A 23,484-nucleotide genomic window follows, 5' to 3' on the forward strand; every position below is an offset into this window, starting at 1 on the left:
TTGTAGCTTGTGCCAGGCTGTTTTCTCCAAGTACTAATTTTGATTAGTATTTTACGTATGCAGTTGAATATGTTTTCATTTTTTACCTGATTTTCCCCAGGAACGGATTTAAGTACGACGTCTTTTCAAACTGCTGCACGTGCAATGCCATAGGGCAGCTGAAACTGCTTGGAGGAGAACTCTAACTGTCATATTCAGTGAACATTATCTCACAGACGTGTAGAGTTGTAGTCATGCTGATCGCTTGATTATACTCTGTTAGCCAGGGATGTGGATTCATTGGGTTTCAAATGCACAGTGCTAGAGAGAAACCCTAATCAGCTCTACCACTCTAACAGTTCCGTATGTTATGGACAGTTTTTTAGTGTAATCTTACAGGCCATGAGTTGTCTCATCTCTATTATATATATGTTGTGTCTATACATTATGTAGCTTTGCAAGAGAGTTGTTAAAGCAGAGACAATAATCCAAGCTGCCCAGTCTGTGTTCAGGTTTGATAATGGTACTTACACACAGAACACCATCTCTTCATCTTTCTTTCATTCTTGCTCAATCTTTCTCTCTCTCTCTCTCTCTTGTTCTCTCTCTCCAGCGCTCACTCACTCTTGCCCACTTCAAAGCTGCTCTCCTTCAGAAGTCGAGACTAAATATTCGATAAATGAAAGCTTTCTTAGCTGGCGTGTGGAGAGGTCATTTGTATCAATATCTTTGATTTTCATCAATGTTAGGTAATGAGCTGCTGTAGTAATAAAAGCGAGCAGTATCCTCGGATAAAGCCTGGGGGTCTGGCTGTATAGTTCATTAGAAATATTACAAAGTGCCATTTGATCAGTTCAGGTTTATGGCATTAGAATGTGGCTCCAGAGGACTGTGATGTATAAGAGCATGCATTTCACTGTAATTAGAGGACTGTGTTCCCCTCTCACTGTGTTCTCCCTCTGGTCATCCTCAAGCTTGATCCGAGAGCAAATGGATACATGGAATGATAATTATTCTTTAGGGAGATGCAGTTTTAGAGATGACCAAAAGGTGGCAGTGGTCACACATCAAAACAACACGACCGTTTCCGTTCAGCAGCTCAAGAACATCAAGGACAAGTGCTGAATGACATTCTGCTCAGCACTGTCCACGTTAGATTAAAGCACGCTGCTGCTCCACAACTTTGTGTACCTCAGACATTATCAACGATATGCGAAATTGTAATTTAAAAGATACTTGCATCGGGGGTACTGATCATCATCAAACATCTGAGCAACTAGCTGTCATGGCTGGATTTCACTTTAGACAGCACATGTCATGCTAGATCAGGAGAATTTAGATGGGTTTTTTTTCTTTGTCCTGTATGGTCATGCACACTTCAATGTATGTGTGTCAAAGACAAGACATATATACACAGTATGTAAATATTATATATCATTTAACTTGTACTTCTCCGTTGTTACTTAAGGTTCTGTGTTCACAGGAAGAAGATAGATATTAGGGGAGAAATAAGGCTCTTAAGTGCAAAATTCTCTAAACTCTCGGATGTTTCCAAAAAGTCCGAATATAATTTATAATTTATATTGAAGTAGAAAATATATTCTGTTGGATATTTTTAGGGCTAGGTGATATGAAGATATAATATTAATAAGATGTGTCAGAATGCACATTTCTAAGATATACTGGATAACATTTGAATGAATATATGAAATATTTGTATGTTTTGTAAAGTAATTACAAACTGGAAGCAGCTGATTTGATGTAAAACTTTTGTAATCTTTACAATTGTAAAATGTTCAAATTTTGCAGATTTTTTCCATTCAGTATTAAATGTTGGTTTATTTATTTTTGTATTATTATTTTGTGTGTGTGTGTGTGTGTGTGTGTGTGTGTGTGTGTGTGTGTTGGCCCCATTCAGGGCTTTGTCTCTAAGCTGGATGAGTTTATCTGCTGGCTAAGGGAAGCACTGGAGAGCACAGAGAACTGGACTCCACCACGAGCCGACATTGACAGCCTCAGAGTTTACCTGGAAACACACCTTGTGAGTCCAACACACACACACATGCTTGAACCAAGTTTACTGGCCATGCAGCCACACTGGAATGTTCCCATCTTCCTCATTAATTAATTTCTTTCTCACAAAGCAGAGCTGTGCTCCTGAAAAGCTTGACATTGGACCTGTTATTTCAGTGTGGGAGTGAGGGATTGAAACAGTAGATCTTTTCCCATACAGCAGTGATCATTTATTTACTACACGATCAGGGATACAGGCCAGGTTGATATTGAACAGTTATTACTTGCTTTAAAAAGGCTTCAAATTTCAGAGCATGAAAAAGCCTCATCACCATGTTTATACCATTTTTACTCTTCTAAGAGAAACATCACATTGAGTTTTATTATGAAAGGCTGCACTCCTTCATATTGATGTAGAGATGTGCAGGGTATTATTATTATTTTTTATTTAATGACTGTCATAGTCCAGCTGCCACATGGAATGTGTGTGTGTGTGTGTGTGTGTGTGTGTGTGTGTGTGTGTGTGTGTGTGTGTGTGTGAGTTTAGCATAGCTCTTTCCGGTACCCATGGGAGAATTATAACACGGGGGTTGACTGCGGGGAGAGAGGGAGGGCTGTGTTTATAAGACATTGAGGGATGGTGTGAAATGAAACGGCTATTGATTGAGCTTGATGGTGGATCCAGGTCCCTGAATCACATTAACGAGGGACGCAGCAGCCTGTGTTGGCAAATGAGCAGCAGGGATAAGAGCTTGCAGTTACAGAGAACACACACACACACACACACACACATACACAAACAATTCAAAGATATTTAAACTAAGGAAAATAAAAAAGGTTATGTATTAGGCTTTGCCAGACCAAGTGCTCAGTTCTGATTTAAGTTAATCTTTGTGATCGTCCTGTATCCAATACTAGCTTGAACACTACTAAATTGAACCGCATGCACAAAAGAATTCCTGCCAGAACGCTATGATGGTGACCAAATTATGGCAAGTAAAAAACATACAAGTAAAAATTACATTCACACTGCTGGTAAAAGCAGCCCAAATCCATTTTTTTCTCATATACGGTATATTACATATTTTGTTTTGCTGGATATCATGAACAGCAAATATCAGATTAAGTCTCTGACTTTTTCATTTCTCATTTTGGCCCACATTTTTTATGTGATACTGAAATCCGATACAAATCCGATGTGAGATCAGAATTTATGCGGCTTTCACACCACTCCTTCTCAGTATGTATCACAATTTTGCGCCGGTGGGAATTTGCCTCGTGTTGAGGTGTTCTCAAGTGCATGTGAACAGATCAGACTAGTGTTGTACAGTATATAGACCACATTCAAAAGAAAATATGAACAACCAAAGGAAAAAAAAATGGATTTTAGCAATCAATTGAAATCGAACACTTTGGAAATGTAGCCGCTAATTATTTCGAATCAGTATATCAAAAGATTCTAGTAACCCCCCCCCAGCTCTATTATAATGTGATAGGAATTTTGCCAGCAAAATTTGGGTTCACTTGTCCCCTTAGAGCAGAATTGACCAACCCTGTTCCTGGAGCTCTACCTTCCTGAAGACTTTAGCTCCAACCATAATCATGTCCACCTGACCATCTAATCACTGCCCTAAGAAGTTCTTGATCAACTAAAACAGGTGTGCTCGATTTTGGTTGGAGATAACACCTATAGGACGGTAGATCTCAAGGAAGAGGGTTGGTGACCACTGCCTTAGAGCATCACTGCAAATCAGTACTGAGTTATTCTGACTGATCACCTTTATCCTATGATGAAGCATTTCTATCATGATGGGAGAGGTCTCTACCAGGATGTCAATTCACTGAATAACCTGATGAGTATCAAAATGATCTATGACCCATATGGCTATGGCCTTCACAGTCACCAGATATCAACTGAAAACCTATGGAAGATTTTGGACCAACATGTTAAATAGTGCTCTCCACCACCATCATCCTCAGTCTGTCTTAGCTCAGACACAGCGATAAGTCTTGTTCAGAGATGGCACGATACCACATTTTCTTTTCCGATATCGAAACCTTGAGTATCAGCTGATAAAGATACGCATACAATATTGTTTTCTTTAAAAACCACTAAGCTTAAAAATATATTTTTTTTAACTGGTGCAAAATCACTTACACTGTAAATATAATATTATGCAAGTAAAGTATCAGTAGAAAGTAGAAATATAATAAAATCAACCCTTACCAAAGAAAAAACAAGGTAAAACAAAGGAAAAAAGTCTCTTTATATGTAACCATTTCATTCTATTGACACAGGATCCGATTTGCGATAAGTTTTCTCCTATAACTGATTCACAGTTTTTTGCTTTTTTATTGGCCCGATACAGATCCCGGGTATCTGATCGGTGACATCTTTAGTCTTTTTAAATTTCTTACAACCCATTTTTGTGGATGTTCACAATTTACACAATAGTTAGTTCTGGTCCACTAATTTGATTGGACGAGCGGTGTTCCAACAGTGCTTATATTCATTACGAGTGCAATGGGCCGTTTCACTGTTTATATCATTCTGCTCATCTATGTTTGCCACGTAAAATTCCAATTCTAGCAACAGTCTGAAGCAACGCTGAAATCGTTACTACAGTAGAGCTAGCGACATCATCTGTGGACATTTTTCATGAACTTCTGACCTAAAATATGCAAGCTTGCCAGATGAAATTGAAAAGGAAGAAGGGAAGCCAATTTCACTGGAATAAAATATACCTAATTATTTTATTCATAACAAAAATATGAACAAACGTACCAAAGGCCAATTCACACCAAAAGCTTTTATGAAGCATCTTTGAGCTTCTATTTTACCCAATACTTAAATCCATACCAGTTGTGAAACCCAGCCTAAAAACCAACCTTCCATCCTGTCCATCATGCTGTGTTTTTAGATGCAAGTGAAGCAGAAATGCCATAGAAATCCATTCATAAATAATTCATAAAGAAAAATTATATTACTCTAATAACAATCAAATTATTTAAATCATAGTCACGAATATCAGTGCTGCTCGGATACCAATAACGTTCTCGTTCAAATTGGCACTTTGTGAATGTTAGACAACTTGAGTTATGCTATATTTTCATGTTCTCTAGCTCATGACTTTGACGCTTTACATTTAGACCCAATTTCAATAGATCTCAAAACTCATTAAAAGATCCCAACAACTCTACACCGTACATAAATAAAGCTGTGTGTGTGTGTTTTTTTTTTAAGTGTGAAATTGTTTTTCGCTGTTGTAAAGCAGATTATCTACAAGGCCCTTGAGCATGGGGGTTGAATTGAATTGGGCAGAGATCACGACTTGCACAGAAACCCATCTTCGGAACCTTTAAAAACAACATGAGCTGCTTTTAGTGCATTCAGTTCCACTGATAAAAATACAAAGTATTTGGCAACAAAACATTGGTTAGAAAATTAGCAAGAATTAAACAAATGCACTCCTGAGACGTCCTGTGGCACCATTTGCTTGTTTACTTTTGGGGGGGAAGCTAGAAACAGGGAAATTCACCTATATAGTCTTCTTGTATGCAAAGATAAAACCATGATAATGATTAAAACGTTTGATGTAAAATTCAAACTAACACATGTCAGGGTGTGCAATATTAAAATAAAGTATGAATAAAATAGATCAAATCAAATCAAATAATTAAAAATGGTTTAATTCTTGGTAATTTCCTGACCAGTGATTTATCGTTAACACCATTAAACGTTTAATATTTTGCCATTTTGGACCTGGTCTATTTTATTGGCCCAACAGTGTACAGCATACAGTATGTATAGGCTACTACACTCTATAACACAAATCTTGTATTTTACACCATGAGCCCTGTGCCAACTGTGGATTTTAGACTGTTGGCGTTAAAAATCATAATATATTCTTGTATTGAAACTGCTGAGTTTATTACACTACCACTAAAATATTGACGTCAAATCTAGTGACCTAGAAAGAAAATATCTTTTCTCTAAGTCCTGTCAGTCAGCTAGTTATTGCTCCCACTGAAAATCGATATCAAATCTGTAAGTGAAAACTAATCACATGTCATTACGGAAATGTTCCTGTGCTGCACTGCGCACACTCGGATCTTTAAAGCGAATGAGAGGAGCTGATTTGAGAGGAGAGAGTCGTTTGGATATTACAGCAGCACAACTAACCACACCTCAATAGTCAAGTATTCATTCAAACCCAACCCTTTTTTTATATAGCTGCTCTGCGCTATGTTTCCAGCTACGCCTATGGTCATGAAAATACCAAAACGTAAAAAATGGCGAGCTGTTTGCTTGAACATGGAATCTACACACTGAAATTCCATCAAAGCACCACACCACAACACACACCCCATTGGTCCCCAGACACTGTCTGAGCTAATGGTATTCTCTCGCATCTATCTATCACCCCCTTCACATACACAGACACACACACACACCCTCTTCTGTTCCGTCTCTCTCTATATATATGTGATTTGGGGATTAGGCAGGGGGGAAGCTCGTGGTCCAGTGGTTGCTTCGGCACATCTATTGGTGTCACATCAGCGATAACCTGGCTGCCCTGCTGTCAGGTCTGAGCAGGAGAGTCAGAGTGTGTGAGCAGAGCTGCCTACCTGCTCCGGCAAACAACTCCAACACAACAAAACACTCACCAACAACAACATAGCACAGCAAAACACGCCTCACATGCCAAGCTCCTGACAAACGAGCAATTTGATTGCATGTATGTGTATATACATATATATATATATATATATATATATATATATATATATATATATATATATATATATATATATATATATAAATAATGTATACACTCACACCCACACACCAAACATACACTCCAGGACACAGGAGAAGGTCTAGGTTATGCATGGGAAATTTATGCAGATTATATTTCCTCTATGATTTAGAGTGGTCAAGGTAAGGGATGTTCAAAAGAAAGCAAGGGCACTTTGCATGTGTCGAGAGCGATCATGCACTCCAAGAAATTGTCCCCTCTTGTGAAGCTTTAGAGCAGCAAGAGTCTATAGCAATATGTACTGTGTATTAAATATAAACTGATGTCATAAAAAGATGATATGCATGGGATTAATGGTGACAGTCAAACATGAATTAGAGGTGTACTCGTTACTATACAGAATCCCTTCTATAAGATTTTAATATAATTGTGATATTCATTCCCTTGCTCTTATTAAGGTTTAGTATTTGATTTCATCATTCTTATTTTCATCCTCCAATTACTATATGATAATATACGATAGCATGGAAAGTCCTATACATACGGACTGAATGTTCCTATTAGCATTCACGTTCTGGTGTGCAATGTTTTAAAAGGCGTTCAATCATTGACAGATATCTGGTTCTTGTGGCTTTTGTTTATTTGTTTACTCATTTTTAAAGCATTTAGGTCTGTAAAGGATATCAATTCAGTCTGTATTCAGAGCCATAAATAAGCGTTCTTCACACTTGCTCTTGTCTGTCATCAGTGATAGATGTGCATGTGTGCTGATCCATCACCAGCGTATCCCCCTCACTCCATCTCCGCATCAGAGCCTTCCATAACCCTCTCATCTTCCAGCCTACACCCAGGCAGCCTAAAGTATTGGACAGCTTATTAAGCATATGTGCAATACATATTCATTTAGAGCACCTTTAAGAATGTTTAAAGCTTTTGGGATCAAGTCGCATCATTTTTCTCTACACACAGCAGGCTGTAACCTGTACTATTTTTTCGAAATACATTTCTCCTGTTTTATTCATTCAAAACAAAGAAGTTGAGTATACACTTAAAGTCTATATTACACTGTTTTCATGAGAAGACAACAAATAACACCGTGTTTAGAGATAGTCTTAGAAAATCAGTTGTGTGAGGAAGATATTTTTCTGATTTTTGTTTAAAATAGTTAACATCATTTAAGCTTAATATAATGTGTTCTTAGATGTGTTCTTCCCCTCTCAAATTATTGGAACAGCAAGGCCAATTCATTTTTTTTTTTTTTTTTTGCTGTGAACTGAAGACATTTGTGTTTGAGATCAAAAGATGAATATGTGTTTAGAATTTCAGCTTTTATTTCCTGGTATTTATATGTAGTTGTGTTAAACGACATAGAACATAGCACATTTTGCAATAGAACACCGAATTTGTAGACAAGTAAGTATCCGGTTAGATTGTGTAAACAATAACTAGTCACAAAAGTTCTATAACCAAGATTAATCTCTACCAAAGTGATAGAAAGGCCAAAGTGTGGAGACAGAAAGGATCTGCTCATGATTCAAAACATACAAGCTCATCTGTGAAACATGGTGGAGGTAATGTGATGGCTTGGGCTTGTACGGCAGCTACTGGAACAGGTTCACTAATCATTATTGATGATGTAACTCATGATGGTAGCAGCAGAATGAATTCAGAAGTTTACAGGAATATTTTGTCTGGCAATGTACAGATGAAATGCATCCAAGTTAATCGAAAGGGATTGCAGCAAGACAATGAACCAAAACACACAGCCAACTCAACAAAGGACTTTATCAGGGGTAGAAAAAGTGGAAGGTTTTAGACTGGCCATGTCTATCATCAAACCTTACCCCAACTGAGCATGCATTTCACCTCCTGAAGAGGAGACTGAAGGGAGAAACCCCCGGCTTGATACAGTGATTGCAAACAAGGGATATGCAATCAAATATTAAGTGTTATCTACTTTCATTTACTTTAATCAAGACTGATCTCTTCCTATACATTTGCTTACCTAAAAACTGGGTGGTCTGATACAAAAGGTTCCATGTTTTATGTTGTTTAACACATATAGATGTAAATACCAGGAAATAAAAGCTGTAATCCTAAACTCTCGTCTCATATCCATCATTTGATTTTGAACCCAAATGTCTTTGGTGTATAGCAAAAAAAAAAAAAAAAAAATGAATTGGCCTTGCTGTTTCAAAAGTTTCAGAGGGGGCTGTATGTGAGGAAAGTCTTGTGCCGTTTTTGGTGGAGGACTCCTTCTGTAAAATGTATGATGTATCATTTATGTATTATTTGGCCCTGCCATGTTACCAAGTGAATTTACAAAACTATTTAAATTAAAAACAAAAAAAGAAAAACAACATTCAAAAAGACGCAGCAGTAAAGTGGAGTCTTTCAGAAACCGTACCCATGCTCATCAACATGCTTTTCCACTAAATTACATTTACATTTACATTTATTCATTTAGCAGACACTTTTATCCAAAGCGACTTACAAATGAGGAAATACAAGCAAAGCAAATGGAGCCCCAGAGTTGCAAATTAAACCAGGCAGAAATGCAGATAAACACACTAACTCTTACTGTCCTCTTCTGCATACATGAGCTCACAGATGACCATGACTGAGTAATGCTGCTGTGATTGACAGGGGAAAGAGAATATGCCATCCCTCCCAGCCAGAGAGCTCAGCCAATTTTGCTCTCTTAGATTCTAAGCCATATATATAGCTGTTGTGATCTCCTGAGGATAGAGCCAATGCTCTTGGGAGCCCCATTCATGGAATATTCAAGCTTTTCTTTTGAAGCAGTTACTGCTGAGTAAACAGGATAAAGAAAAGGTCTCTTTTTGGTCTTCTGCCATGTCAGTCAAATGGCTACTTTCTGTGAAAAATTTGGAGAAATCTGTCCAAAAGGTACTGGCTTGTGAGAGTAACCACTGCATCCACTCCATCTACAGTTGGAGAGGACGCACATCATCCATCATCGATGGCAAGGAGGCTTGTTTATCTAAAGGAATTCTAGTTAATTGTTAGTGTAACGGTTATATAGACATAGAGACTTGATGTACTGTACAGTTAAGCCTAAATAGATAGTCATACATACAGACAGAATGATTCCTAGGCAGGTAGAAATTATTCATTATACCTGCCAGTAGACATTCTGATGTACCAGAATGAAGGCTGGTAGAACTGCATGCAGAACACTGGTGAACATGGATATTGTCAGAGAGACAGGCACAGACAAAGAGGCCTCTCCTCTAGACAGGGGCAGAGGGAAAGATAGAGGGATGCTCAGATAGCCATTGGCAGCTCCGGGCTCTCTCGGCAGGACCAGTCAGATCAGACCAGCCGGTAATGGTGTGAAACAGGGCTGGGGGAGATGTGAGGAGATGAGAATGGAAGGGGAAGATGGCCCTAGGCGACCCACTGCAGGCTGCCTCATGGGATCTCTCTCCCTCCACACCCTCCACCCCTGCCTCACATCTTCAACCACACAGCACTCCCCCCACCTCTCCTCCAGGAGCCGGGATAATGCTCTCTACACTTTGATTACACTTAGCAAGTGGAGAGCCCTCTGTTGGGTATTATCAAAACCAATCAACATGAAAGTTTATGCTGCGGCAGTGGCACCCAGCGAGAGAGGCAGCAAGGAGGTGTGTGTGTGTGTGTGTGTATGTATAGAGGATTTGGGAAAGCAGGGGAAAAGGGAGTGTAGTAGTTGAAATACAGACATCAGAATAAATGGACAGGTGCTCGGGGGAAGCGCACATGCCCGAGAGTTATGGGACGCACGTCTGATGGATCCTTTGAGCCAGGAAGGATGGTACACTATTGTATCGCTCTTTAGAAAGACAGAAAGAGGAAAAAGAGTAAAACAGTTCTCCCTTGCTGAATGGAGTGGGCTTCTGAGGTCATTTTCTGGAGGGCATATCTGTGGGAGAAATGGCTTCAGTTTTATAATGTCATTTGAATATTAGTTTATGCCATGGATGATGTATTAGAGGGACGTCTGTCATTTGTTAATAATTCAGCACGCCACAGATAGCAGGGTTGACTCATAGACAAATACGCGGAGAAGGAGAATAGAGGCTCCAATGCACAGAGGCACGGCGCTTTATGAATAATGTGTGTTTGAGGTCTGGGAGTGTGTGAAGGATCTTTAGAGGTTGTGTGAAGCCAGTGTGTCAAGAGATTATGTGCATTTTCAGCAATTGCACAAAGGCCCCTAATGTGACTTATGAGCATTTGTTTCAAGAGTGCAGATGAATCGAGATGAAAGGAGACAGTGCTGCCGGTGGGGTGCGTGTTTGGGAGAGAGAGACAGAGACAGAGAGACAGAGAGACTCTGACAATTGGAGTATTTTCAAGAGAAAATATTTCAGATTATATCGTGTGCATATGTGTGTTCGTACATGTGTGAATGAGAGACACGGGGAGTGTGAAAGCTTGAGGGAATGTGTGAGAGATAAACTGAGTGTGTGGATATTTCTCTGCATGGAGATATTATACTGTGTGTGTTTTTGTTCTTGGGTGTGTGTGTGTGTGTGTGTGTGTGTGTGTGTGTGTGTGTGTGTGTGTGTGTGTGTGCAGAGCTTCAAGCTGAACGTGGACAGTCACTGTGCTCTGAAAGACAGTCTACTGGAGGAGGGGAGGCAACTGCTGGAACTCATCACCTGCCACAAATCAGGTAGTGCACCGGCAAGCTGCACATTTATTATTAATGTTTATATTAACATACTGACCTTCAGAATTTATAAATCCTCAAATAACCGCTTCTCAGCCACCTCCGCTGCTGCACGCTCGCCTTTTCACATCCACTCTGAGCGCGTCGGACTGAATTGAGTTGTGGGATAAAGCAGCGAGTGGAATGTGAGCAGACGCAATAGTGCAGTGCTCTCTATGAAGAGAGCTGGAATTAAGAACAGCGGGAGCCAAAGTCAAAGGCCACCTACTAGTCCCCCTCTCACATCCCCCTCTATCCCAGCTCTGTTTTCGCTTCTTCAATCTTTCTTTCTTTCTCTTTTTCTCGCTATGATTATTTCCCTGAAGCGTCTGGAGTGCTGCGCAAATGTACAAATCCACTAAGCTGACCTCCCTGTCAGCTGGTTAAGCCAGACACTATTAAATATGCAGATGGCCGCCCGGAGCAGGACTGATCTTGCCATGCCCATCAGACCATGCCACACCAGCTTCCTCATAACAATCCCTTAAAAACACACACACACACACACACACACACACACACACACAAACACACACCTATACATCTAATCTCCTTTGGCTTGGAGCATCCGCTCAGTGTATATATTAGACATTGCCATCATAAGTATCATCTCTTCCCAACACTCCACCCCGGCCCCTAATACCTGGTTACCTAGCAACTCAACAAATCCAAGCTTTCGGCAGGTGCGAGAGGTGGCATGGTGCTACTCTCAATAGACAAAAACTCTTCATGCACACAGAGCATTGCAGCACTCCTGCCCCTCATGTGTGTGTTTTTAATTACCTGGAGCAGGATTTGGAGTGAGCAGACTGTGGCAATGGCAGGAGTCATGTCTCTAGAAATGTCTCTGCATGCATAGGAATTAATGCATAACTCAAACTCTTATAATAGCCAAGACTATTATAGTTGTTAAAAACTTCAATCAAAATGACAAAAACACATTTTTTTGATTGGGGGAAAAAAACTGTAATATAAGTAATTAACAAGACAGAGTGTGTGTACTTGTCTGTCAAACAAAAAGTCCAAGTTCAAGACCAAGGTAATGTTCATAACACAGACAGACACAGCTAAACCACAAACCAAGCTAATAAACCAAACCGAAACACAATAAACACACACACACACACAACCTTACTAGTAAGTCTAGTAAAGGCAGAGATGCATGGTACCAATTCATCCAAAAAAAAGAAAAGGAAACCACAAAATATGTACACACCAACTAATAAGGGGAAATTTAGGAACTGGTTTACAACCAAATAGCAACTTACAATGAAGCAAAGAGAGATTTGGACTGTAATTTACTACGATTCAATTAAAACCTAAAACCAAATGACAACTAGGAATATTCCTTATAAAATGATTGAATATTTAATGATAAAATTAAACAGCGGATGTGAATTGATTTCCATTTTCAGAACCATACACAGTGTGCAGTGTGTATTCATGCATTCATCCAAACAATGAACTGAATATATGTATGTGTATATATATATATATATATATATATATATATATATATATATATATATATACATATATATATTGATATATCGATATATATATATTGGCGCTGATTCTCGCTATTAAGTGGCTGAAAAGTAAAAGCCTCAGTATTCCTCTGCTTCTGATTAGTTCCTCTAAAAAGAGACATTAAAATTGACATTAAACTATCAAACTACCATTCTTTGACCACATCACACCACTCCATATATGATGGAGATGCTGATGGTAGTGATTAGGCTAATGTTTGGAGTATTATTAGTGGTGATGTGGTTGCACTTGCTGTGGTGGAGATGGGGGGAATGTGTGTAGGGGTGGTGCTTAAATGGGAGGCATGATGAATGGTGGAATCACAGCACATTAAAGACTCGTTAAAGACGACTTGTGGGAGACGCGTGTGTGTGTGGGGGGGACTTGCTGGACCTCTGCACTGCTGAGCAAGGATTCACCACACTGGGTAATACTTTATGTATGTTCATAGAGAAAGTGTGTGCAGATTTTCTTTTTCTGTGCCGTTTTGTTTCATGTAAATGTATGTTTAAGTGTGAGTTAAATGTGTGTTTAAGTTTAAGTGTCTTTTGTGTGAGTATGTGTGTATGAATGGGAATATAATGTATGTGTGTGTATATGCAGACCTCCAGGACATGCTCCAGATGATTGCGCACCAGTGGCAGGAGCTTCAGAGGCAGATCCGCCGGCAGCACAGTTGGATGCTGCGCACACTGGACACCATCAAAGCCCAGATCCTGGCCACTAAGACAGATGAGGACCCTAAAAACACAGAGGACCCCGATCTTCATGCCAGCTCTGAGGTATGGTCTATTAACCCAGCCAGACGTCCCAATTTCAGACCCATTTCCTGCACTACATCCCTCTTTGGCTCCGTTCTTCTCCACTCCTTCCAATCCCACTCCACTCCTCTCAGCTAGCCCCCAGCTATCCACTGCTTACTCAGCAAAATAAACAAACACGGGGCCAGGTCAGGCAGGGAAGGGCTGGATATTAGCATAGGAAAGGGCCTAGGAGTTTCACTCTGAGAAGAATATGGAGACATGCTTATGATTCGCTAATGTCTGTGTGGTTGCAGGAATAATTTGAGAGCCTTTTGTCTCTCCACACACATAAACACACAATTATGCTAGGCCATGTGCGAAACTCAATTTATACCTTGCACTTAATGTGTAATTGCAGAGGTAGTCATTCTAGGTACCAATTTCTCTTTGTTTAATTGTCAATTGTGATTAGGTAATTGCACTCCAATTAGATGTTGCACTTTATGACGAGGCCCTGGGTGCAGTGGAGGGGAGCGAGGGATCTCTGGGTTTGTGTGTGGAGAATGCAACAGTGCTGCTGTTTCCCTCAGGATGATGAGCTTCACTAGGGAGAAAAAAAACAGTATATACAGTATCTATCTATATAATCTATCTTTATATATATATATATATATATATATATATATATATATATATATATATTGTGTGTGTGTGTGTGTGTGTGTATGTATGTAGCCTCTTCTCCATAATCTCGCCTGCTTCATCAGCAGCTAGTATCTAACTCCCCTTTCTCCTTTTCCCTTCTCCCATTTCTTCCTTCTTCTATCCTTCTATACCGTCCTCTCTTTTGTGGGAGGCATAACTAAGCGAGGTGCTTTTTAAATTGTTTTGTTGCAATTAGAAGTCACCACAATCAGTGTGATCAGTCAGCGTTGACAGCCATTAGCCGCTTGGTTATAGCGAATTAACCGAGAAAGAGGAGCAAGTGATTCATTATCTCAGAGCTGTTAATGATGATCAGATGCATCGCCTAATTAGAGGCAGGCCGGAGGAGTGGGAGGAAGGTCACCCAAGGAGCCACAAATCCCATCGTGTTTGAATAGGGCTGCATTTAGGACAGGGGTGGGGTAAATATGTGCAGGAGGGGCTCGAGTTTAAGGCTGCTGGTAATGCGCGTTGGCATTCTGATGCTCGTGTCAGCATGCCTACCATGCCAAAGCCATGAAAACCTGTTGTGTTTTAATTTAGAGCTCAATGTGGTGTGAAGGTTTGTCCTTTACCTCATCCCAAAATGTGCTCAACCTTCATCCACTGGTAGAAAACCAAGCTTTATAAAACATCACTTCTAATGATATGAGTTACTTGCCAGTGTTTAATAAAGTATTTAGTAATATAGCTAGATCTGTCTCCATGCATTGTCATGTATTAGTAGCATATTGCCGGTTTGTATATGCACCCAGAGGTCACGTTTATTTTGATGAGAATCCTCAATAGGAAATGTCTTAATTGCGTGTCTGAAACTATTTTATGGCCCATTGAGCCATGTTGATGGAGGTATAGGGAATTCTTAGTGCTCATTTGGGTCCACATTTCTCTGACTAAATAATATTCAGATAGTGCCATCAAGGCGGCCTTTTTGACAACGAGCCTCCCCCTACCTCAATATTAATTTCTAATGCTGCAATACAACAGGTGCTGCTTGAGGTTATTAATTTGCTTTGGTTAAAAAACGGCACACCGATGAGCAATGCGCGCTGTCATAGATGTAATATACGCGCTGCCCAGACATGAAGCCTTTCCCCAGAACGCCATTAAGGTGTGTGCAAAGTAGGGCGCATCTCTCTTGACAGCAATTACGCTTTGTTATTATTGCTCCGAACATATGCTCTGATCCAGGTTTTGGTGTTATGGAATTATTTTCTAAGAGACCTTAAAATCCCAGCAAGGGCTGGATATTGGTCAAATGGTAATTGCTGAAACTGTATAGTGAGATGGAGAGAGGAAGAAGGAAGTAAGCAAGCAAGAAAGATCAGAGTATCTATTGATAGTGCAGTACAACAGAATTATGAGAATTAGTGTCTGAGCGTTAGCATTATTGTTGCACAAAGCCACTGAATTCAATCCAGAAAGAGACCGAGACAAGATCAATAAGAAACAACATGGAGCATTGGCGCTTATGTGAGTCTCAGTAACACTATTCTTAGATTTAAAAAATAATAATAAATCATGATCCAAAACCAAATCCCCAGTCTCATCTTTAGGTAGTCTCTCTGATTGCCATGGTAATGTATCGTAGCGGAGAGCCATCCCATGCTTTAGCTAAATGTCAGTGCATATCTGAGGACAGTGAGGTGACCTACATGTGTACAGGGATTTTGGTGCGGTTGGAATCCCTCGGATTATTAACATGAACTGAATATGGCACGGAGTCACATCCAGCTACGAGTTAATGCCTTGATGTGCTGTTTTTACGTGAGACACTTTAACTAACCAACGGGACCTCTGGCACATGCCCTGTAGTTTGGCGATTCCCATAAACACACACTCCATACTTCAGTGGTTAAACGTGCCTGCTTTTGTCAGCGTGTCTCTAAATGGTGGCTGCAAATAAAATAAAAGGGAGAGGTGGAATAGAATCATGAATATACCACATAGAAACCACTTTCAGTCCTCTCCAATTCCGAATAAAGCATGTTATTTTTTTTTTTTTACGCTGGCCAGACTAATCCTGTAACCAGCTTGTCAGAAATGCCCTGGGGTCAGCAACCTCGTCGTGACACACCAACATTTACTATGATATTTACATTTATAATTTCCAGCCAGGCATTTCCTGATGCAGCCCTGCCGTCCTGGTTTATCAGAGTGTTAGGGACCTCCACGGCTCATTGGAGACCCCGTGCTTTGCTTAAAGCGCTCTACGTATCAGCGTTGCAAGCTTGGTCCCTGCCAGGTGTCTGTGGCATATTTCGCTACCATCATATGGATGTGTATATGTAAGAGGCAAGCAGGCCGCTTATCAGAGGCTGCTTGGAGACAGCTTGTCTGCCCCAGGGCTGCCATTTCACCTCCCCCTCCCTCTCTCTCTCTCTCTGTCTCTCTCTCTCTCTCTCTCTCTCTCTCTCTCTGCATCTTTTAACGGTGGGAGGGAAAGAGGGGCTGCAGGCACCTCAGCCATCGCCGTGCTACTCGCTGGCATATGTTAACAGCTGCCGTGTCACAGTACACAGGCCCATCATGCATATGGAAAGAGTCTTAGGTATATCAAAGTCACCATGCTTTAAAAGTGACCTGGGGTTATTGCTTGTGAAAATGAAATTACACGAGGTGGCACTTAAACTCTGGCAGAGGCACGCGCCTGCACCTCTCCCCAGTTTATAGGTACTTTTCACTTTCATGGTCAGGGTTGCTCTAAATCTAACATTAGCGCTAACTTTGAGAATTCAAATGGAACATTTTAGACTTTGATGAATATTTAGGTGCAGGTTTGCAGAGTTATAATTTCGTCATGCTGGGATTTGGATGATTCGGGGGCTTGGATTTAGATCAGGAGTTTTGTACATTTTTAGCATTCTTTTTGAGTTGTCCTTAAAATTAGGCCCGTTTATGCGCTATGGCAAGAAAGTCAAACGCAGCTGAAATACGGATAAGTTAGCAACTGAGCATATATCCACATCTGCGCATCCTTCTTAAAACGGAAGAACTTGTTTAACAGTAGTTTTGGCTAAATCATATTCATCTGCATGCTCTGAAAAATGTTTATTGGGCCTTAAGTGAAAAATGAAGTACAATCAACGATCCAAATAGGTAGTAATTTGTTTCTGTTCTCTTTGTGCGTGTTAGCATGCAAAGGCACTCCAGATGTAATTTATAAAGTGATTTAATATTGACATACCTCTCTAAGTGTTTTTTGCCGGTGGCAGTTTGACAATTGGAATGAATGTTTTATGAAAAAGTTAATAGTGCCTAGTTTTGCACACGGTTTCAAATATTTAATCACACAAACGATATGAATTAATATGCAGGTAGGGTTGAACTTATGTTATTTTTTTCCCCCTCTCACATTAGATGCATGAGTGCTGTGTTTTGAAATTAATATTGTTAATGAGTGCAAAATGGACTGCAGAACATTAACAAAAACTGTTTCTCATAAATATCCCCGTGTTTTTGGCTCGGATATGATGTCAGTTTTCTAGGATTTGCCTACTTCTAATTTTGCCTAATTCTATTTCTATTTTTATGAATACATGCAATTCTACTTTTACCAAAAAGCCTACTGTCGCATGATGGTTTTTTTGTTTTGTTTTGTTTCTTTGTCCTTTGGCTAGATATAATGCTTGCACAAGTCAAGAATATAAACCAGATGTTATTTTTCATTCCTATTTTGCCTATTGCACTTGGCATTCAGATCAAAGATGATCTAACTCGCTCGCAAACAAGGCAACAATGCACACTTTAGGCAGTGATTATTAGAATCAGAGTGCCTTTCTGAAAAGGCACAGTGCAATAGGAAACTATTTTCATTTTGATTTCCTTTGTGGTTATCAGGTTTTCCACATGCAATGCCTGCAATGTTTAATGACTTCAGTCTAAATTTGATAAAGAATAATCTGATAACCCTGCTGTGATACTGAGGTGTAGTGCTATTGGGAGTACTTGACTTTCTTAATGCCATAGAAAACAGCTCACTGTAATTATGCTAACACTGGCGTTAGACTATAATCTTTAAAAAGCCAGACAAGTCAAATGGTTCCACACTTTTATGCTTACTATTATTTCAGCTTCTGCTGTTGTCAGACAGTTTGACTTAATAATTAAGATCAAATCAAATATAGTTAATATACTACAGCCCTAAACGTAATCTCTATTGTTGTAACTTGTCCTGTTTTATGTCCCAGAAATATTAGCCTCCTATACTGAAGAAACTATGGATGATGCAACACTCCTACACTTTACTCTTACAACCGAATATGAACTTCATTTTCACTGCTCCTCTAGGCAGTTTGGAAATGTACAGGAGCGCAAGAGATCAAGAGGTTATTTTACATTATCTTTACGTTGTATTTTGCATTAGATTTGTAGATACAATAATAGATTAAAATTCCAGAAACGAAAGTAATATTTTTACATGACTAAACTAAACCTTCGTTTATAAAAAAAAAAAAAGAAAAAAAAAAGGGATTTTAATAGTGGAACCCATTTATCTTCTAATAAAATCATTTACATAGCTTTATAGAAGGTATGTACAAAGATACACACCAGCCACTTTAATAAGAACACCTGTACACTTGCTCATTCATGCAATTATCTAATCTGCCCTTGTGCCTCATGATTCATCATGTGCATACTGAGATGCTTTTCTGCTCACCCCAGTTGTAAAGAGTATTTCAGTTACTTTAGCTTTCTTGTCAGTGCAAATCAATCCTGCATCATTATGTCTGACTGGATAATTGCATGATTGAGCAGGTGTACAGGTGTTCCTAATAAAAAATCAATTTTTAAAAATCACAAAATTGATTGGTGACACTAAATTTCCCCTAGTTGTGAATGAGTGTGTGAATGTGTGTATGTGCATGATGCCCTACAATGAACTTGCTTCCCATCCAGGCTGTTTTTCTGCCTCATGCCGTGCACCTGGAATAAGCTCTGGATCCAGAGCTTCCAGAACCTTCACACTATCTGTCCCTCAGTGGTGGAATGAACTTCCAACCTCAATGCAGATTGCAGAATCTGTCACTATCTTCAAAAACAGCTAAAGACCCACCTCTTCCGTGAACCAACCCCTAAAAAAACCCCTTACTCTGGCACTTACACCTTTATACTTTGCTTCTTCTAGAACTCAATTAAAGATCTTGTATAGTAGCACTACTTGTATTGTTCTCTGCTTGATATATCACTTTGCTTGTATTTTCTCATTTGTAAGTCGCTTTGGATAAAAGCCTCTGCTAAATGAATAAATGTAAATGTAAATGTAAATCCACCCTGACCCTGACCAAGATAAAAGTTCAAATAATTCAGCACGGTTTGAATGCTGCTGGCTAAACAGACCTCTAGGATTTAGCAATTTTGCGATCATAGATATTAACTCGAAATCAAAACGGTAACGCCGCAATATTCGGAAGAACTTGCCATTTTTTTTTAATTACCGCAGTTTTTCCACAGATTTGGGCCAAGATGCGTCATGTGACGTCATCACAAAGCGCATTCAGCCAAAGCCCACTTTGATTGACGTGTGTTGAACATGAGTACAGTTAAAAGGTCTGATGTACCAAAACAATTTTGTGCAATTGAATTTTTGCCAATACAAGTAGTTTTCCACAAAAAAAGCTAAAAAAAAAACCTCTGCAAATTGTATCACAAATCTTTAAAAAAAAAAAAAAAAAAAAAGCCGCAGGAAAATCAAGCTTTTTTTGGCCGCAACAATCGCAAAAATACTCAGTGAGATCCTTTACGGACTGACTAAAGCAGTTTCATGCTTTTATCCCGGTATAATGTTTAGGAAGAGAATCAGAACTGACAGTTTTCAGTTTATTTAAGGCTCAGTTCCAGCTGTCATCCATCCCAACAATGCTTAAAACCTATTGTTTAAATGTTTATCTGTATGTAATCAGTGCTACCTTTTCCGCTTGAAAAGTGGTCAAAGTTTCAGCTTAAGCTTAACCAAGACCATATCTGTGTTGATATGGACTAATGACATCAGTTTCAGTTATTTTATTAAATCCCTCATGTTTTGACTTAGTTGGTGACACAGGTCATTGAAATGTTTGTTCATTTGCTATTAGCAGCAGCACTTTGGCACTTTGGAAGGCTGTTGTTGGTTATTGGGTCGTCTAGTGAGCGTGTGATTGGGATCTGCAGGCTGTGACTGCAAGGAGCGAACATCAATATCTGCATAGCTTTCTCCCTCTCTCTCTCTCTCTCTCTCGCTCTCTCTCTCTCTCTTTCTTTTTCTCTCTAAGCACTTAGCCTTCAGTCAGCGTAGAATAATTGTCAATGAATATTTAACAAGCCTTCAGCAGGAAAGAGAGCCATCTGAAAGGAATTGGCGGTATATTATTAATACCGGAGGTGTTAGAGATACACTGTAGTCAGTGGACCAGAGTGCACAGTGGATTAGCAATTGAGCACGATGCAGTTGTGAATAAACTCATTTCGCTACCCAGGCCACCATCTGCCTGTTTAGGGGGGTCGCGGAGAAGCTGGCTAGAAATGCAGCCATTCTGCTTTTCGCACTTTAGTCAAAGCCAGTGCTCAAAGTTTTTCCAAGGTTCTCCTAGGCTGAAGCTTTTGCTCAGCATGTTGTTCCTTTTTCTTTGTTCTTCATATTCAGCCTGTTTTTTTTTTTTTTGGCCGTATCTGTAATGCTTATGGCCAATCTGCTAAACATAAAAGTGTCATCCATGTTATGAAATATGAGCAGTGGAATTACCGTATCACGGCTGCTGATTTAAGATTGCCTTTCAGGTGAGACGCGGAGAAACGCATCACACCTCCTCTGAGATCTCTCCCGCTGCCAGAGGAGCCTTCTGTTCCCCTCTCTCTCTCTCTCTCTCTCTCTCTCTCTCTCTCTCTCTCTCTCTCTCTCTCTCTCGTTCTCTCTCTCTCTCGTTCTCTTTCTCTCCTGTCTTGAAGTGATATAAAATTATAATGTCTGCCCTCTGGATCTCTTCCTCCTGAAATCTGTCCAAAGCGCTGAAGCTGCATGCGCTAGCTGCCATGCATGAGAAGCAAAACAGGAGGATGGAAAAGAGGCTGAAGGGGGGAGAAAAATAAAACCCACTCATGAAATATATTCCAAAGCACTCAGGGTAGATAGAGAAGTGACACACTTCTCTTCTTTAGCTGTTCATGCAACTCAGTACAGGTGCAGTGTACCACTGGAAAGAGAAAAAAATTCTTGCCCTGTGCAGTGAGTTCTTTGATAAACGTAATTATTTCTCTTCGTCTTTGATGGCCAACAGGGACAGATGCTACAAGCGGTAAAAGATTATACTAGGTAGAATCACGACCGGTGCTTAGAGCAAACTCTGTTTGTCTGGCCTGTTTTGGATGATGTCAGTGTAAAACCAGGCTGGCGTAGCTGAAGCAAAGGAGTGGCTGATGCATCTTTTAAACAGGCAGTGAGTGTCACACGCCGGCTGAAATGAACCGCCTTATCTCAAGGCGCGCTGCATCCCTCACATGTCCTTGAATAGGAAAAGTTTATGAAGAGGACAGATGGATTGCCGACATGATTGAGAATTGTGCGTGTTGAAGAAACACAAACGCGCACTTGTTTTGTTAGGGCTGATTCTGCAAACTCTTTACTGTCAGAGAGCTGAGAATTGACTTAGCTGATAGCTAGACTGAGAACAATGATGTCTGTCACAGAATCGAGCAAAACTAATCACCTGGCTAGTTTAACATGCACCAGCCCCAAAATGATAGGATATCTTACAGTGTGTGCGATATTTCTAATTTTACCGGCGTCTCTTTGAATAAAGGCTTTGACGCGAAGCCCAGAATGACTGGAAAAAAAACCTGCATTAAGTAATAATGACAAATGAACAGCCATTTATAACGTTACTGTCAAAATATATCACCTTTTATCGCTTTCCAATAAACCGTGCCGGCCCTGGGGATAATACCTTGGACATTTTCACTCGTTGTGAATGTAAAGGTATCATTTCCCCATTAGACCCCACCCTGGTGATGCTTCTTGTTTTTTCAAAATGATGAAATCCATTACAGCAGGGTGGTGTGGCAGGTATAAATGTTGGGCTTTTTGTACAACACAGCTAACCTTGCCTGCTGGATTTTGCCATGTTTTATGCTCCAGCTGTGATATTTAGTAACCGAGTCGGATACTGGCCTTGAACATGAAGCGAGTGCTCTTTGTGGAATACAGCTTCCTGTTCAGCTCTAGTATAGACGATGTCCCATGGGTGCGCCTGTGCCAGTGTGTGTCCATGCTTTGTTATGTGCTTGTGCTGGGTTTTTGTCTGTGCAGAGATTGTGTGCGTGCTGTCAACAAGTCAATGCTTTTAGTTAGATAGTTATGTCAACATGAATATTCTTTTCTACACAGGTTGAACATGTGATTAAAAAGCATGAAGTAATGCACTTGATGCTTTCTCATATTAAATTAACAACCATTTATCAGAGCACTAGTTATCTGATTACAGCAGGATGTAGTTTATAAAACTGTGTGTCCAGCTGAAAGACCCGGCTGCTGGGACCCATCTCCATACATAGGGGACAATCCCTGCATTCCAATTGGCATACTGTCCTTACTAAATAGTATCCGGGATGAGAATTAGTGTATCCCAAATGGTATGATGTTAAAACACATGTACCTGGATAGTCTACTCTTTCCGGTAGATTTTCGAATAGTGGATCTGTGGACACGTTTTCAGCAAATATTTCCCACAACTCCTTGCACGAGGGAGGAGGAGATTTGTGACCGTTTTCTTCGCCGAATTCAAGGATGCATTTTAGATAGGTGTAAATGAAATGTGGAAAAATAAATCAAGGGAATGATACATTAAGTTATATCGTATGCAATATATAAGGAATAATGGAAGAACAAAGGCTGAAATGCAACAAGGAGCAATATTTGCATTCTCTTTTAATACACACTCAAAAGCATTTACTTTTTTTTCACATACTTTTAGTACATAGTATAAGTATGCCATCTGGAACGGAGGGTATATACACCACGTCATCACATCGGTTGTACCATCGTCAGTGGATGTTCGTGGAT

General features: G+C 39.9%; 1 protein-coding gene across 2 annotated transcripts in view; it reads left to right on the forward strand.

Annotated features, from left to right (window-relative positions):
• akap6 (A kinase (PRKA) anchor protein 6) overlaps positions 1 to 23,484 on the forward strand; it is a 109,753-nt gene that overhangs the window by 32,731 nt on the left and 53,538 nt on the right. For both annotated transcript variants that reach the window (XM_017477206.3, XM_047157685.2), the window contains exons 5-7: positions 1,898 to 2,020; positions 11,340 to 11,436; positions 13,606 to 13,784. In XM_017477206.3, coding sequence (XP_017332695.1) covers positions 1,898 to 2,020; positions 11,340 to 11,436; positions 13,606 to 13,784 — 399 coding nt within the window. The remainder of the gene's footprint in view (positions 1 to 1,897; positions 2,021 to 11,339; positions 11,437 to 13,605; positions 13,785 to 23,484) is intronic.

The sequence above is a fragment of the Ictalurus punctatus genome, chromosome 9 (assembly GCF_001660625.3).
Source record: "Ictalurus punctatus breed USDA103 chromosome 9, Coco_2.0, whole genome shotgun sequence".
In the NCBI taxonomy this organism is placed as follows: domain Eukaryota; kingdom Metazoa; phylum Chordata; class Actinopteri; order Siluriformes; family Ictaluridae; genus Ictalurus; species Ictalurus punctatus.